The 13,864-nt window shown below is 41.7% G+C and overlaps 1 protein-coding gene across 1 annotated transcript in view; it reads right to left on the reverse strand.

The window, feature by feature from the left end:
- The window catches only part of LOC109915311 (ras-related protein Rab-11B-like), a 20,099-nt gene extending 10,258 nt beyond the window's left edge, over positions 1-9,841 (reverse strand). The window contains exon 1 of the mRNA XM_020514919.2: positions 9,478-9,841. Coding sequence (XP_020370508.1) covers positions 9,478-9,517 — 40 coding nt within the window. The 5' untranslated portion in view covers positions 9,518-9,841. The remainder of the gene's footprint in view (positions 1-9,477) is intronic.
- Between the last annotated feature and the right edge of the window lie 4,023 nt (positions 9,842-13,864).

Genomic DNA, 13,864 nt, shown 5'->3' on the forward strand with positions numbered 1-13,864 from the left:
TCATAGGAGCAGGGATGCTGCTTGGCCTGCTGTGTTCATCCAGCTCTGCACCTTGTTGTCTCAGATTCTCCAGCATCTGCAGTTCCTACTATCTCTGATACAATCTGAAGGCTGCCATTTTGTTCTTAACTGAAAGATCATGGTGCCCTGCTGTCTGATAAAGTACGCACCTCCATGCCCAACAAAGTACATGTACGGCTGAATGTTATGGGTTTTTGGCTAAGTGTGAATCACATCAGGTTTACAGGAGTGATTCTTGCTGTGAAGCAGAGTGAGTTCTTGTGCCACACTTGCTGCACAAATTGGTATTTCAGCCCTTATGGCAAGTATCATATCCAATCTCTGCTCCATCATACCATGCATTGTTCCAATGGCAACTTGCACCCATCATCTTTCAAAGCCTGCTGCACACCTAGCGGGGGGACTTGCACCTGGAAGCTGCGGACTCAGATGTGGTAGGACTGAGTAGAGATGTCTGAGAAAAGGGGACTTTTTTTGGACAGGGAGCTGGAGATTCTCGTGGCAGGACAGTAGATGGGAGTGGAGATCTCTTCTTCTCGGAGAATCAGCAGAAGAGGCCAGGCCAGCCAAGAACATGCCAACCTTGTCTGAGATCTGTGTCTTTACCCTCCTACAGCAGCAGATCCTATGGGGATGTGGAAACACATCCTGAGACCTGAGTTAAGTACCTCATCATTCCACAGTAATACTCACATTAACTAGATGCTCAATGGAACGCATCAAACACCAGCGCTAACCATTGGCTGAAAACGCCTTTTACCTGTTCCTCTCCCAAACCCAATCCTCCCTTCCTCATTCACCCTTAATTTCTGTAAGCATAGGCAACAGAATGACCTTGGTCCAGCCCTTCGTGCAGCCTGACCTGCCAACTGTCCCTCACCTGTCTAGACCCCTGACTGGTGAATACACATATCCCCAACTGTGTCACAGCTAACCCCAGACTGGCCCCTAATAGAGACAAGTGGACTGACCGTGACCTGCTCTCTGAAGCATGGAGACAGGATCCCCCTGCATTAAGCCACCCAAACAAATGCCTTACCGTAGCCAAAGCCTGTGACTGGTATGGGAAGCAGCCCTTGACCGTGCTGGGCACCCTGACTAACAGATGCTTCATGAGCTTCACTGCAATTCCTCCCCTAAGCCTTTCAAGCATGTTCCAATGCTTGCTGCATATGCTGTGTGTTTAGCTGGAATGCTGCAATCACACGTGTAAAGATGCTAGACTGACACAAGACAAAATTTGGGTTCAGGTGCATTGATCTTCAAAATGTCACACACAGGTGCAGAATATAATTAAGAAAGTTAATGGCATACTGGCCTTTATATCTAGAGGACTGGAGTACAAGGATGCAGATGTTATGCTGCAGCAATGTAAAACCTGAGTTAGGCCTCACTTGGAGCACTGAGAGCAGATCTGCGCACCATAACTTAGACAGCACACATTGGTCTTAGACGGGTTAAGTTATGAGAAAAAATTATACAAGTTAGGCCTACTTTCTCTAGAATTTAAAACATTAAGGAGTAATCTGATTGAAGACTTCAAGATATTTACAGGAAAAGACAGGCAGAAAAAGATAAACTATCTCCACTGGTTGGGGATTCTAGAACTAGGAGCCTAGTCTGAGAATTAGGGTCAGACCGTTCAGGAGAGATGTTAGGAAGCACTTCTACACACAAAGGGTGGTAGATGTTTGGAACTCTCTTCCTCAAATGGCAGTGGATGCCTATTAGTTATTAATTTTAAATTTGATAGATATGCTTTTGTTAAGCAAAGGAATGAAGGGATATGAGCCAAAGGCATATTTATGGAGTTAGGCCACAGATCAGCCGTGATCTCACTGAATGGAATGGCCTCCTCCTGTTCCTCTCTTCTTGATGCTGCCAAACACCGCTGGTTGCCAGTGCACCCTTCTAGGCAAGATGCGGCGAGATATCTCAACGTCGAGACAGGGCTCATTGACCATCTTGCCTGATTTTACCATTCACCTCACCCACATTGCTCAGGGCCTGATGAGATTCTGCCCAGAGTCCTATATAGCTAAAGTGTACACCACACAATCTCACTTGATCTTCCAGCTGCAGAAAAAAAACCTTTCCTGGTGCTTTTTAATTATTTTGCAATGCCCAACTTCAGTCTTCTAGTTTCTCATCCAAAAGCAAAGTTATGTTGCCCCTTACAAATGCTTTTTGGAAATCTAAATACAATGAACTTACAAATTCTACTTTATCCACAGCAGATTAATTCTTCAAAGAATTCCAATAAATTGGTTAAACATGATTTTTCCTTCACAAAACTATGTTGACCATGCCAGACAACCTTGAACTTTTCTAAATACCCAGCTTTATTTACCATGTGTTCTTATGAATAATTTAAGCTTGGGGTTCTTTTCAAAAACAGAAAGCAAATAAATTGATTGGGAGTTTTTTGTCATTTTTAAAAAATGCATTACACAGACAGAATATTTTATTAACACGGGCAAATTTTATGCTGCTACACGTTCCAGTACCTTCAAAGTGGGCCCATGTAATCAGTTTGAACTCCCTCAATGGTTTGTGTGGCATTCAGCCAACTTCAAATAGTGCTCTATGCTCAGTTGGTTTAGCAACAACTAGCTTCTGTTTCTTAAACAGGGAGGAGAATATCAGCCAGGGTGTTTGGATAATGGTTTTTATTCAGTGACAAGCAAGTGCAAAGTGCTTGCAAAGATTTCTCATGAGAAGGATAAAATTACGTTTGACTGTTAAAATGTGTGGTAAAATGGCCAGGCCACACCAACGACAGTCAAATTTCATAGATTTGAAGACTGGTCACTTAATTGAATTAATGTAAGAAGTTTACATTAAAATAAAAGCCACACTCATAAATTACTTTTAAAGAAGTTAGTGACAACACTAATGACTCAAAGGGAAACTAGTCTGCAAGGTCAGGCTGAGGTTAGCTGGTATCTGGATAAAGGAAGATTTGATTATGCGGAATTCTTGTTCTATCCTGTTCAGGGTCAGAAGGTGTCTGCTACAGATTGCAGCTGCTATTTATTAAAATTTATGGCAGGAAATTTAAAAGCGGTAAGACTTAAAAATTGCCAGACAGCAAGCTTCATTCTTTGTAAAGTTTATTAACATATTTTATCTAGAATATGGAACTTGTTACCACAAGGAGTAGCTGAAGTAAATAATGTGATAATGTAATCTAAGTAAATACAAGGAAGAAAAGAATAAAAGGATATGTTGACAAGAATAGATGAAGATGACTGGAGGGCACTCACAAGTAGCATAAACATCAGTACAGACCTGTTGGTCTGTATAGCCTGTTTCTATGCTATACATTCTATGTCATTACCAAAATGAGTTGTGTTTATTTATGGAACTCTTTTTCATGTTCATGCATGGGATGTGGGCGTTGCAGGGTAGGCCAACATTTGTTATCTATCTCTGCATGCCCTTGAGGAGATGGTGATCCCTCTGGTTGGTTCCATCACCACCTGCCACAGGGCCATTGTAACTGTTATGTCCTTAAGCCCTCTATCAGTAGTGGAGCTACTCTTGGTATAGATAAATATGTATACAACTGCATATTCTGTGCCCTTGACACCTTCAGTGGCACCCTTGGGGGAGAGCTGGCTGGGGATGGTGATGTGTGGTAATCAGTAGGAGGTTTCTTTGCTTATGTTTGACCTGATGGCATTTGATTTCTTGGGGTTTGAAGTCAATGCTGAGGACTCCAAGGACAACTCCCTCCAGCAATCTGCCATCACCTCTGGTCTGTCTGTCCTGTCAGTGGGATAGGCACTCAGGGATGTGAATAGTGATTTATCCTTTATTTTCCTTTTTTGGTTTTCCAACCTAATTCAGGATCTCCTGTGTCAATTGTAGTACCCCAACCCACTTCCAAAATGAGATCATAATGTTGAACAAGTGTTTCAAATGATTTTCTGCAGAAGGAACCATTTTATAAAAAATCTCCACAAGCTGATTTTATGCTAATAAAATAAAGATTGAATAAATATATGGCAGGCCTATCTGTGTCTGGTTACCATGCTCTATTAGGTGAATGGAAAAATCAATTACAGAAATAGCCTCCCACAGATGAAGTGAGGGAGAACACATTTTGACTTTAGCACAAGAATTGTTACTCTGCCCTCATGTCATAACGTGAATAAAGGGAAATGCTATAAATTGGGGTTGGTGTAGCAAGGTACATGCTTACAAATCCTGCTTTGCCACTGACGTTTGCACCAGTCTCCATAAACGTTACCATTCGCCCCATTAAAATGAAACTAAACTCAAAGCTGTAAACTTTTATAGTGAGCACATTCTGTAAAATGAAAACCTAATATTATTTTGAGAGAGAACCTTTTCTCAGGGTAACGTACTGAGACAAAAAATTTTGAATACACAAGCTACAAGTTGGAAATAATGCACTGATCACGTGACTAGTCATTCTAGAGTGGCATCGAGGAACCCTAGTAAAATTGAAAGCAATGGGAATCTGAAAACTTTTCCACTGGCTGCAGTTATACCAAACATAAAGAAGGATTGTTGCATTTATTGGAGGCCAATTGTCTCAGACACAGGACATTGTTACGGAAGTTGCTGGAAAAGCTCAGCAGGTCTGGCAGCATCTGTGAAGGGAAATCAAAATTAATGTTTCGGGTCCTCAAGGAAGGTTTGACGGACCTGAAACGTTAACTCTGATTTCTCTTCACACATGCTGCCAGTACGGCTGAGCTTTTGCAGCAACTTCTGTTTTTGTTTCTGATTTACAGCTGCAGTTCTTTCAGTTTTTACATTGTTACAGGAGTTGCCCAGGGCAGCATCCTATGTGCAACCAGCTTCAGCTGTTTCAATGACCTTCCCTACATTATATGGTAAGATATGGGGATGCTTGCTTTTGATTGCACAAGGTTCAGTACCATTTGTAACTTCTCAGATACTGAAGCATGTGCCCACGTACTGCACAACATTTAAGCTTGGATTGCTAAGTGAAGAGTAAAATCCATGCCATTCATGCCAGACAATAACAACCACAAACAAGAGAGAGTCTAACCATCTCCCCTTTACCTTCAATGGTATTACTAATGTCAAATTTTTCAGCATCAATTCTTGGGCTTAATATTGACCAGAAACTTAACTGGACCATCTGCTTAAATAATGTGGCTGCAATAACAGGTGGGTTTCAGTGGAGGTTTCACTGCCTGGCTCCCCAAAGTCTTTCTACTATTTATAACAGCAAAGGTCTGATATCTGAAGGAATATTGGATCAACATCCTTGAAGTGCGACCATAACAGTATCATGAATGTAAGAAAACCATGTGGGCTGCAGCAGTTCAAGGGGCTGGTTCACAATCGTTTCTCAAAGGCAATTAATTATGGCCGATAAATGCTGGGTTTGCTGGAGATGCCTATGGCTCAATGTGCCTAGATAGGTTCAGCTGCAAAAAAATTCAGGAAGCTCAACCAGATCCGCGGCAATGCAGCATACTTGGTTGCTCAAGATGGGTGAGGAGTATGATTAAGTTTCATGAGAAATTTGTATTATTATTTGGAAATTGAGTTCTAAAGTTGAGCAATTATATATAGCTTTAACATTGATCTTGCATTTCTATTTTGTATGTTAAAAAATGAATTTTCATTTGATTTCTGAGAGTGGTTCTGGGTTGTCTGGAGGTTTGATTCCACACATTTAAATGAAGTTTATAAAACTCTTGCGATGTATAGTTCATTGCATTAGAAACAAGTGTAGAACAGAGAAAAAAAAAAAAAAAAAATCGGGCTTTTGCTAGGAACAAGGTGTCCTATGACACAGGGAAACAAGAGACAGAAATAAGTTTATTTTAAAAGGCACTATTCATGTTTCTTTCAGAAAGAAACAGGTAGTTTAGAGAGAAAAGATGTGTAACAGCTGCTGTACAATCTGGCAGTCTCCAGAACTGTCGGGTCAGAAGGAGTTCTGAGTGGGCTTAAAAGTCAATAAGAGAAAAGCTCCAAAAATAGAAGGCTGTGGTAGAGGAGATAAGGAATCCATATTAAGAAGTGTGAGCTGGGTCAACAGCTAATTTAAGGGTCTCAGGAACACATACTAATTAAAGAAATAACATTAAGTGAATTTACCTAAAAGAAACCAATTACAACTGTGCAAACCGAACAAGGAACTTTAAAATGAAGACAAAGAGAATCTTCACTGAGGTTTGGGTATCTCTAAGGTTGTGAGGGTAAAAATAGTGAATCTCTATATTCGTAACAATATACTATTTCAGATCATTCTTGTATAGTGTAATATAGTCAGTGTTGTTTTTCTTCTGTGTGCGGTAAACTTTTCACTCTTTTCTTTCAAGGATATTGGCAGCCTCTTGTGACTATGTTCAGTAAATAACCATCACTGTAAACACATAGCAAAATTAAAACTTAAGGTCCATCAATCAAAGTCTGACTCTAGGATCTGACTTATTCAGTATTGTCATTAGTTGGGATCATAACAGGTGGCAAGCACTCCCTCCACCTCCAGTGCATCATGATTGCAGAGTGTATCATCTCCAAGAAGTTTGCAGAAACTCACCAGACTTCTTCAACAACACCTCCAAAACTTGAAACTTCTCCTACCTCAAGAACAAGGGCAGCAGGGGCACAAGAACACTGCCATCTCCAAGTGCTCCTCCAAATCAGATAACATCTTGACTAGCTGGGGCAAAGTCCAAGAACTCTATCTAACATCACTGTGGGAGTTCCTTTACCACACGAACTGTAGTTCAAGAAGGTGGCTCACCGTCAACTTATTGAGGGCAATTAGGGATTAGGAATTAGTGTTGCTTTTGACATCCATATCCCTCAAATTATTTATTTTTTTAAAAAGGACAAGATATTCCGACCCTATAGTTGTAACACTGAATTTAAACTATGTGTAAAGACTAGGTAAATGAAGAAAATCTGCAAACTGTACAATGGGCAGCAGCCAGCTCCTTCAGTAGAGATGGAGAGAATTTAAATAAAAGATGGAAATCTCCTTTATCATCAGCTCTAAATTGGACTTTAGTCAAATTTTGTAGATTCTTTCTAAAGAAGGACAATAAGTTAAGAGACTCATTTCAAACTCAGGAACAATTGTTATTTTTTCTTTTCTGTTTAACTTGTTGGTTCTAAAGACATGAGCAAAGCATCACTAAATAAAAAGAACAAGGTGGAGCATCTCACATACCAGATGGTTACACCCTGACAACAAACACACAGCAGAAAACCAGTTCCAAGGCAGTGGAATCATAGCAGTACCAAAATTTGCTGGAAGGATCCACGTCACTTTAAACATATAAGTCTGCCTGTAGCCCACAATCTGTCCCCTTGAGGGGCAAAGTGGAGCTTTGAGGAAACCAACCATGAAATGAAATGATCAGTTTGCAAATAAAGATTACACCAGTAATGGTAGTGTTGATATTCATAACATTGGGTTCAAGTCAGAGAGACTACTGAAGGGTCTAGGCCTGAAACGTCAGCCTTCCTGCTCCTATGATGCTGCTTGGCCTGCCGTGTTCATCCAGCTCTACACCTTGTTATCTCAGACTACTGAACTCATCTAGGTATGTTCTGATAGCAGCTTGCAATTCCAAACCCCTCCCTCATCCATCATTACAGCATCTGGGTCTTGAATTTCTGCATTCTGTCTACAACACCCCACCCACAACTCATGCTTATCATCAATTACAATTTACCTCAAGGAACTAGCAATACCGAATCTGACTGAACACAGCTGGGATGGGTGAGGACAAAGCTGAGATCAAGATAAGCTGAACGTATGAAGCAGTGTGGGCTTCGATTCTAGATAAAACAATGCATTCCAGAAAAATTCCTTCATTAGAAATCGTGAGGATGGGAATACAGACCATGTGAACGTGTCCTGAAAAGTAAAACCTACACGATTACAACATCCAAACATCGACTAAATTATTTCAAAGTTTTTGCCTCCACTATCTTACCTATCTGCTTCACATCAATTACTTTCCATTCAAGGAAGAACATCTTATTTTAACGAGGTGTTCTTTAAAATCTATAAATCTTGCTTATTTTCAGAATGTCTTGTGGTCTCCTTTTCAATCAACAATTACATTAAAATCGACAGGTCAACATTCCCGATTCATGCCATTACATAAATGACAATTGCACTCAGTGGCCATTGTTATTCAAAACGCTCTCCTAATTCTGTTGCCATTTTAAAAATCTGTACTATCAATAGACCATCCTTCTTTTTAAATGTATTACAACCAAATTAAAGACTAACAACCCTTTAATCTGCACTGTAACTAAAAAGTCGGATGTTACAATTAAATTACAACATTTAAACTCCAATGTCACTGAGTTTAAATTCACTCCCTGCGGTGCCCACCAGTCACATAAAGCTACAGCATTCCAGTGTACACCACATGCTTGCTCTCCTGGGCACAAACGTAGCTGAAGAGTGGGAAGGCAGTCAGACTGAAGACCCCCTCAACAACCTATTGTCTGAACTTGTTTATGGTCACCTTGGCCAGGCCCTGGGTAGACACAGGAGGAGGTCCTTTGGCCAAATATCACAACTGTGAGGCTGAAGTGCAAACAAAATTTTGAGTAGTGGCTACCTCAGAAAGTGACATAGGGACTGCAATCTAATTCACATTGTTTCACGTGAAACAGTCTCACCACTGTAAAAAAACAGTTCTGGCAGCCTGGAGTAGGTAAAACATCTTCATCTTCATCTTCTATTGCACGGAACTGCTGTGTGCAACACTCAGTACATGTCAAATCCCTGATGGAGAAGGGAAGTACTCCCACATAGAAAGCTCAACTATGCCTGTTTGTTAGCACACACTATCGCGTTCATACCTCAAATGTCCTTGTGTTACACTCCTACTAACTGATGAGGCCTTAGATTACAATGTGACAAGTCTATGCTGGCAGTACAAATGTGGCCATGTTAACAGAGGTGCAGGTACACACATGATATATAAAATAACTACGCAAAGGAAGTGAATTATTTTAATTCTTCTTCAGAATCACGGACCAAAATCCTTTAGTGCAGCAAGTATAGGAAGGAAGCTTTCAGTATCAAACCCCACCCTCCCACCCACCAGCCGAGGTATCACCGTCTCATACATTGTCAATTTTAAGCCCCAATATATTACAGAAAGGGTCAAGTGATTGAAAATTGCATTTTAAATATAAATAATGTTTTGGATATTAGCCACAATGATGAAGCCATTTATGAGTTGCAATCTTTCTTTTATACTCTCCCCGCTCAGATACATTCTGGGGTTCAGCTCTGCTCTATTGCAGTTCCCGGCTCGGTACATGTCATCTGCACCAGACTTTCTTCCTGAAAATAAATCGGTAAAGCATTCGAGGGGTGGCTTTAGCAGAAAGCATTTCCAACAGTGTCGAATCAGAGCTTTATTCAGGAGTTCACAGGTTACTGTGTTCACCGGAAAACCTCACCTTTAAATAAATAATCATATTCATCCTCTCGGGTCCCCATCTTCCGTGCCTGTATTGTCTGTCCCCGTTCACTCGCCTCTCCGCACCGGATAAAGATTTCATCAAGATCCTGGTTTCGGCAGAAGCACAAGCTTCGGAAGGAAGCCGAGATCTTCCGGGATTGAGCAGCAGCAGGCAGAGTCACGCTTAAAGCTATACTGTCTCTCCGATTACGCGACACAAAATGGGGAAATTGTCCTACCAGCTTTATTATGGCAATTTTTAATGGAGATTTTAAAAGATGTAATTATAGATTGCTTGCTTGGTTTCACTCTTTGCCACCACAGTCAGAATCTCAGAAACAATGTTTTAATTCTCCTCTCGATCTCACACAATGCCGTCGGAATATCTCAAGGCCCCTCCCTCTTTTATATTGTCCCTTAATAACATCATTAGCTTCCATATGTGGGCCACCAGCTAACGCTTTCAACCACACCACAACCTCTATTGTCAAACTGCTTCTGGGCCTTGGAGAAACCAACATTTCCTCCAGTTAAACATTGGGAAGATCGAAACTACAGGCCTCACAACACACCATAAATTCAATAACCTGGCCATTGATTCCATCCTTTCTGCTGGACACTGTCATGGGCTGCACCAGATTGTTTGTAATTGCAGAATTCCCTTCAATGTTAATGCTTTTCACACCATATTCCCTACGTCATATAAACTGCTTCATTTGACTTCTGCAGTACTGCATTACTGCACCCAATCTGCAGTCAAACCTGGTAACATGGTTGTTACCTCCAGAGTTATTCCAATGTTCAACTAACCAGTCTCCCATCTTCCAGACTGGATAAATTTAGAATCATAGAATCTTTACAGTGTGGAAGCAGACCATTCGGCCCATCAAGTCCACACCGATCCTCCAAAGAGCATCCCTCCCATACCCACACCCTCAATACTAGCCCTGTATCCCTGCATTTCCCTTGGCTAATGCATCTACCCTGCACATCCCTGGACACTGTGGGCATGGCCAATCCACCTGCTACCTGCTTATCTTTGGACTGTGGAGGAAACCAGAGTATCCGAAGAAAACCCACACAGACAAGGGGAGAATGTGCAAACTCCACACAGATAGTGGCCCGAGGTAGAATTGAATCCAGGTCACTAGCGCTGTGATGCAGCTGTGCTAACCACTGAGCCACTGTGCTGTCCCTTGGAGGTAAACTTGGAGCTCAACTAATACTCTGCAACCAAGATCATATCCCTCACCCCTGTACTCTGTGACTAACATTGGCTTCTGGTCCTTCAACTCAAAAAAAAAGCACAGTGTCAGGCCAAAAAGCAGAAGGTACACATCTGCTCTGGGGTTTGTCAGGTTTACCTAAATGATTACATTCTTATTACTTATGTGTACACAGATGAAATGCCATATCTTATGAGCAGGTGGGCAGGAAGTTCAGTCACCCACCAGAACCTACCAAGTGCCATATTTAAAGTCACTCTGCCAGCACTCTAATCTTTGCAAGCAAGGAGCATCAGTCAGGCTGAATGGATCACCCCACTCACTGGAAATGTCCAAGACTAGACACAAACTATTGCCACACATCATCATCAATGAATCATAGAATCCCTACAGTATGGAAGCAGGCCATTTTGCCCATCAAGTCACACTGACCCTCCAAAGACCATCACACCCAGACCCACCACCCCCATCCCTATAACCTTGCATTTCCTGTGGTTAACCTACACATTGCTGGACACAATGGGCAATTTAGCATGGCCAATCCATCTAACCTGCACATCTTTGGACTGTGGGAGGAAACCCACACAGACAAAAGGTGAACGTGCAAAGTCCACACAGAAAGTTGCCTAAGGGTGGGTTTGAACCTGGGTCCCTGGCACTGTGAAACAGCAGTGCTAACCACTGAGCCACCCCTCTTCTTTCCTAAAATGTCTTCATAAGAAGCTGGAGAGGAAAGAAGTGACATTCCTTTCTGTGATCCCCACCATTGATATGCAGCTCCCACCTTTCTTGTCTCTCTTGCACCTATCTCTGCACCCCAATTTCTTCTTTCGATTTCTTGGGATCCTTCCAGTACCCCAAACAACCACACCACTTTAAATTCCATTCCCTTTCATTTCTTTCTTTCTAACCCACATTTACCTGAAACTTTTGAGTTGATCCCACTTCTGAGTAAAGCCTAGCTAGCCTTCCCCAGTCAGGCTAGCTAGCATTAGCCAGCTCTGGTTGCCTCAATTAGGTAGTCATGATGAGTAGTCAGGCTTAATCCATGTAATGATAAGTGTTTAACAATAGCAAGCAGGCCTCACATGACTGAGACTTGTCATGAGCTGATTGACCTGGTTAGGCCTCACCCCTTACACTCTAAAGAAGAAACTAAGTTACTGAAGAAATTTGCCCTCATTAGAGTGTGGGTGAAGAAGTCTACCTTGCCAGTTTCATGCCTCATATGTATAGTAGGGTTTTCTAATTCACGTTTCCTATTTTTGCTCAATAAGTCTGTACCTGTTAAAATAATTACAGTGGACTGGGGTGTAAATGAGTCTTCATAGTATGCTATTAAATGCAAAGAAAATCCCAACTATCAAAGTCAGGAAGGTTGACCTGACAGGAAGATTTTGAAGACTTCATACCAAAACTGCCAATGGAAATTTTTGCCACCTACTCAACTGGGTGTGCTCACCCACCCTTCTAAAAGCTCAGGCCAGGCTTGGATATTCCGCCTTCAATTTCAGAAATCTCAAGGACAGGATTTCTAGAGCCCACCAGGCATCAAGAATAAGTGGAGAAAACACCAAATTTTGTGCTGCTGGCCTCTATGCTAATTCCTTAGCTTCATCTTGCCCATGGACATTTTTCCAGATGAAGGATATGAGGCCTGCATAACTACCTCCCTGCAATTGGATGGTAGCCAACTGAGCCTGTTAGAAGCTTATTTATAACAATTGTGAAAGGCCGTCTTGGATTTTTCCATTGCCCTCAGGTCCCAGAAGTTAATGGGGATAGTTTAATTGCCTGAAGGTGACCTCCCTGCAGCTGGTGATGATGTGTGGTTGTATTGCTCAGGAAAGTCCATATAGCCATGGCTGCCTATCGCAGCTGCAGGCCATCATGTAAAGGGATTTCCAGTCAATTTACTGCTCGATTTTTTTACTCTAAATTCAAAAAGGTTAGAGACAGATCTCCTCTTTTTGGGTAACTAATGCATCCTGCTGTTCCTTCCAAGCTGGAGAACCTAGTAATTGTTTTCCAGCTTTGACAGTCTTCTCACAATCCTTAATTCAATGGCAAGCCAGTAACTAGCCAATTTACGAGAATACTGTGAGTGACGGTCCTGCACACAGTGGGCTTAATTTTACGGTCGTTTATTAGAGGGTCTGAAGGTGGGGTCGGCATGTAAGACCCAATGGTTGACTTTCCTGCCATCTACCCACCCCAACCTGTGTGAAATTTTACTGGGAGTCCGGAAGATATTGGGCAGCAATGCTATCAGATGTATCCCCAACCAAGTTGGCTCCCCTTAACAGCCCTCAGCCTTTTGAACCTGGCCCTTCAGTAAAACCCCTGGCTCAGGACTTAACATGCACTGCCTGCTGTACCAGCAATGGTCACAACTCCTGGGATAGCACTACTGCGATTATGGAGTTACTTGACATCCAATTGGCTGGCAGGTCTCTAAGCAAGGATATCTTCCCAAGATAGTAGTAAAAGACTCACCTTACAGCAACTATTGTTGCTCCCAGCGAGAAAATTGCAGCAGCACAGCTATTTGAATCATGGGCAGGCACCCTTGCAACAATTTTATTAAGGGGTGGGGACTGTGGCACCCATAAAATCTAGCTTTCATGGTCTAATCTCCATTTGAGTTTGATAACAGGGTCCTGAAGCCAGCAGGGAGAACACTGTCCTTATTGTTAGCATTAAACCAGGGAGGTTAGGTGGAGAACATTGAATACAAAAGAGAACCTTTCTACACTTTCAAATACTTCCAAAACAGGTACAATTCTCATAAAATACTTTGTGAAAATACTTTTCCATCCATCAATTATTCCTACAAAAAATGAAACTCTAATTTCTGAAATTAAGATTTAAATGTAATAAAAACAAATATAAAGATTTTTTATTTCACATCAACAGATTTAAATTTTCCTTTGGGCCTTCTATTACTTCAATAAATATCTTTCCTTGCAGGATCAGCCTCTCACAGGCATGGGCTTGGACCTGTTATCCTTGCCCATGCTATGAGTTGCATTTGGATTGTACAGATTAAATAGAGTTGAGGTTAAATTGACACTGCAGATGAAATCTTCTGGGGGTCTGAGTGAAATGTCCAATGGAGAGATTTGAGGCAGAACCGGATGAGATGTCTATCAAGGCCTA

The sequence above is a fragment of the Rhincodon typus genome, chromosome 29 (assembly GCF_021869965.1).
Source record: "Rhincodon typus isolate 14 chromosome 29, sRhiTyp1.1, whole genome shotgun sequence".
Classification (NCBI taxonomy): domain Eukaryota; kingdom Metazoa; phylum Chordata; class Chondrichthyes; order Orectolobiformes; family Rhincodontidae; genus Rhincodon; species Rhincodon typus.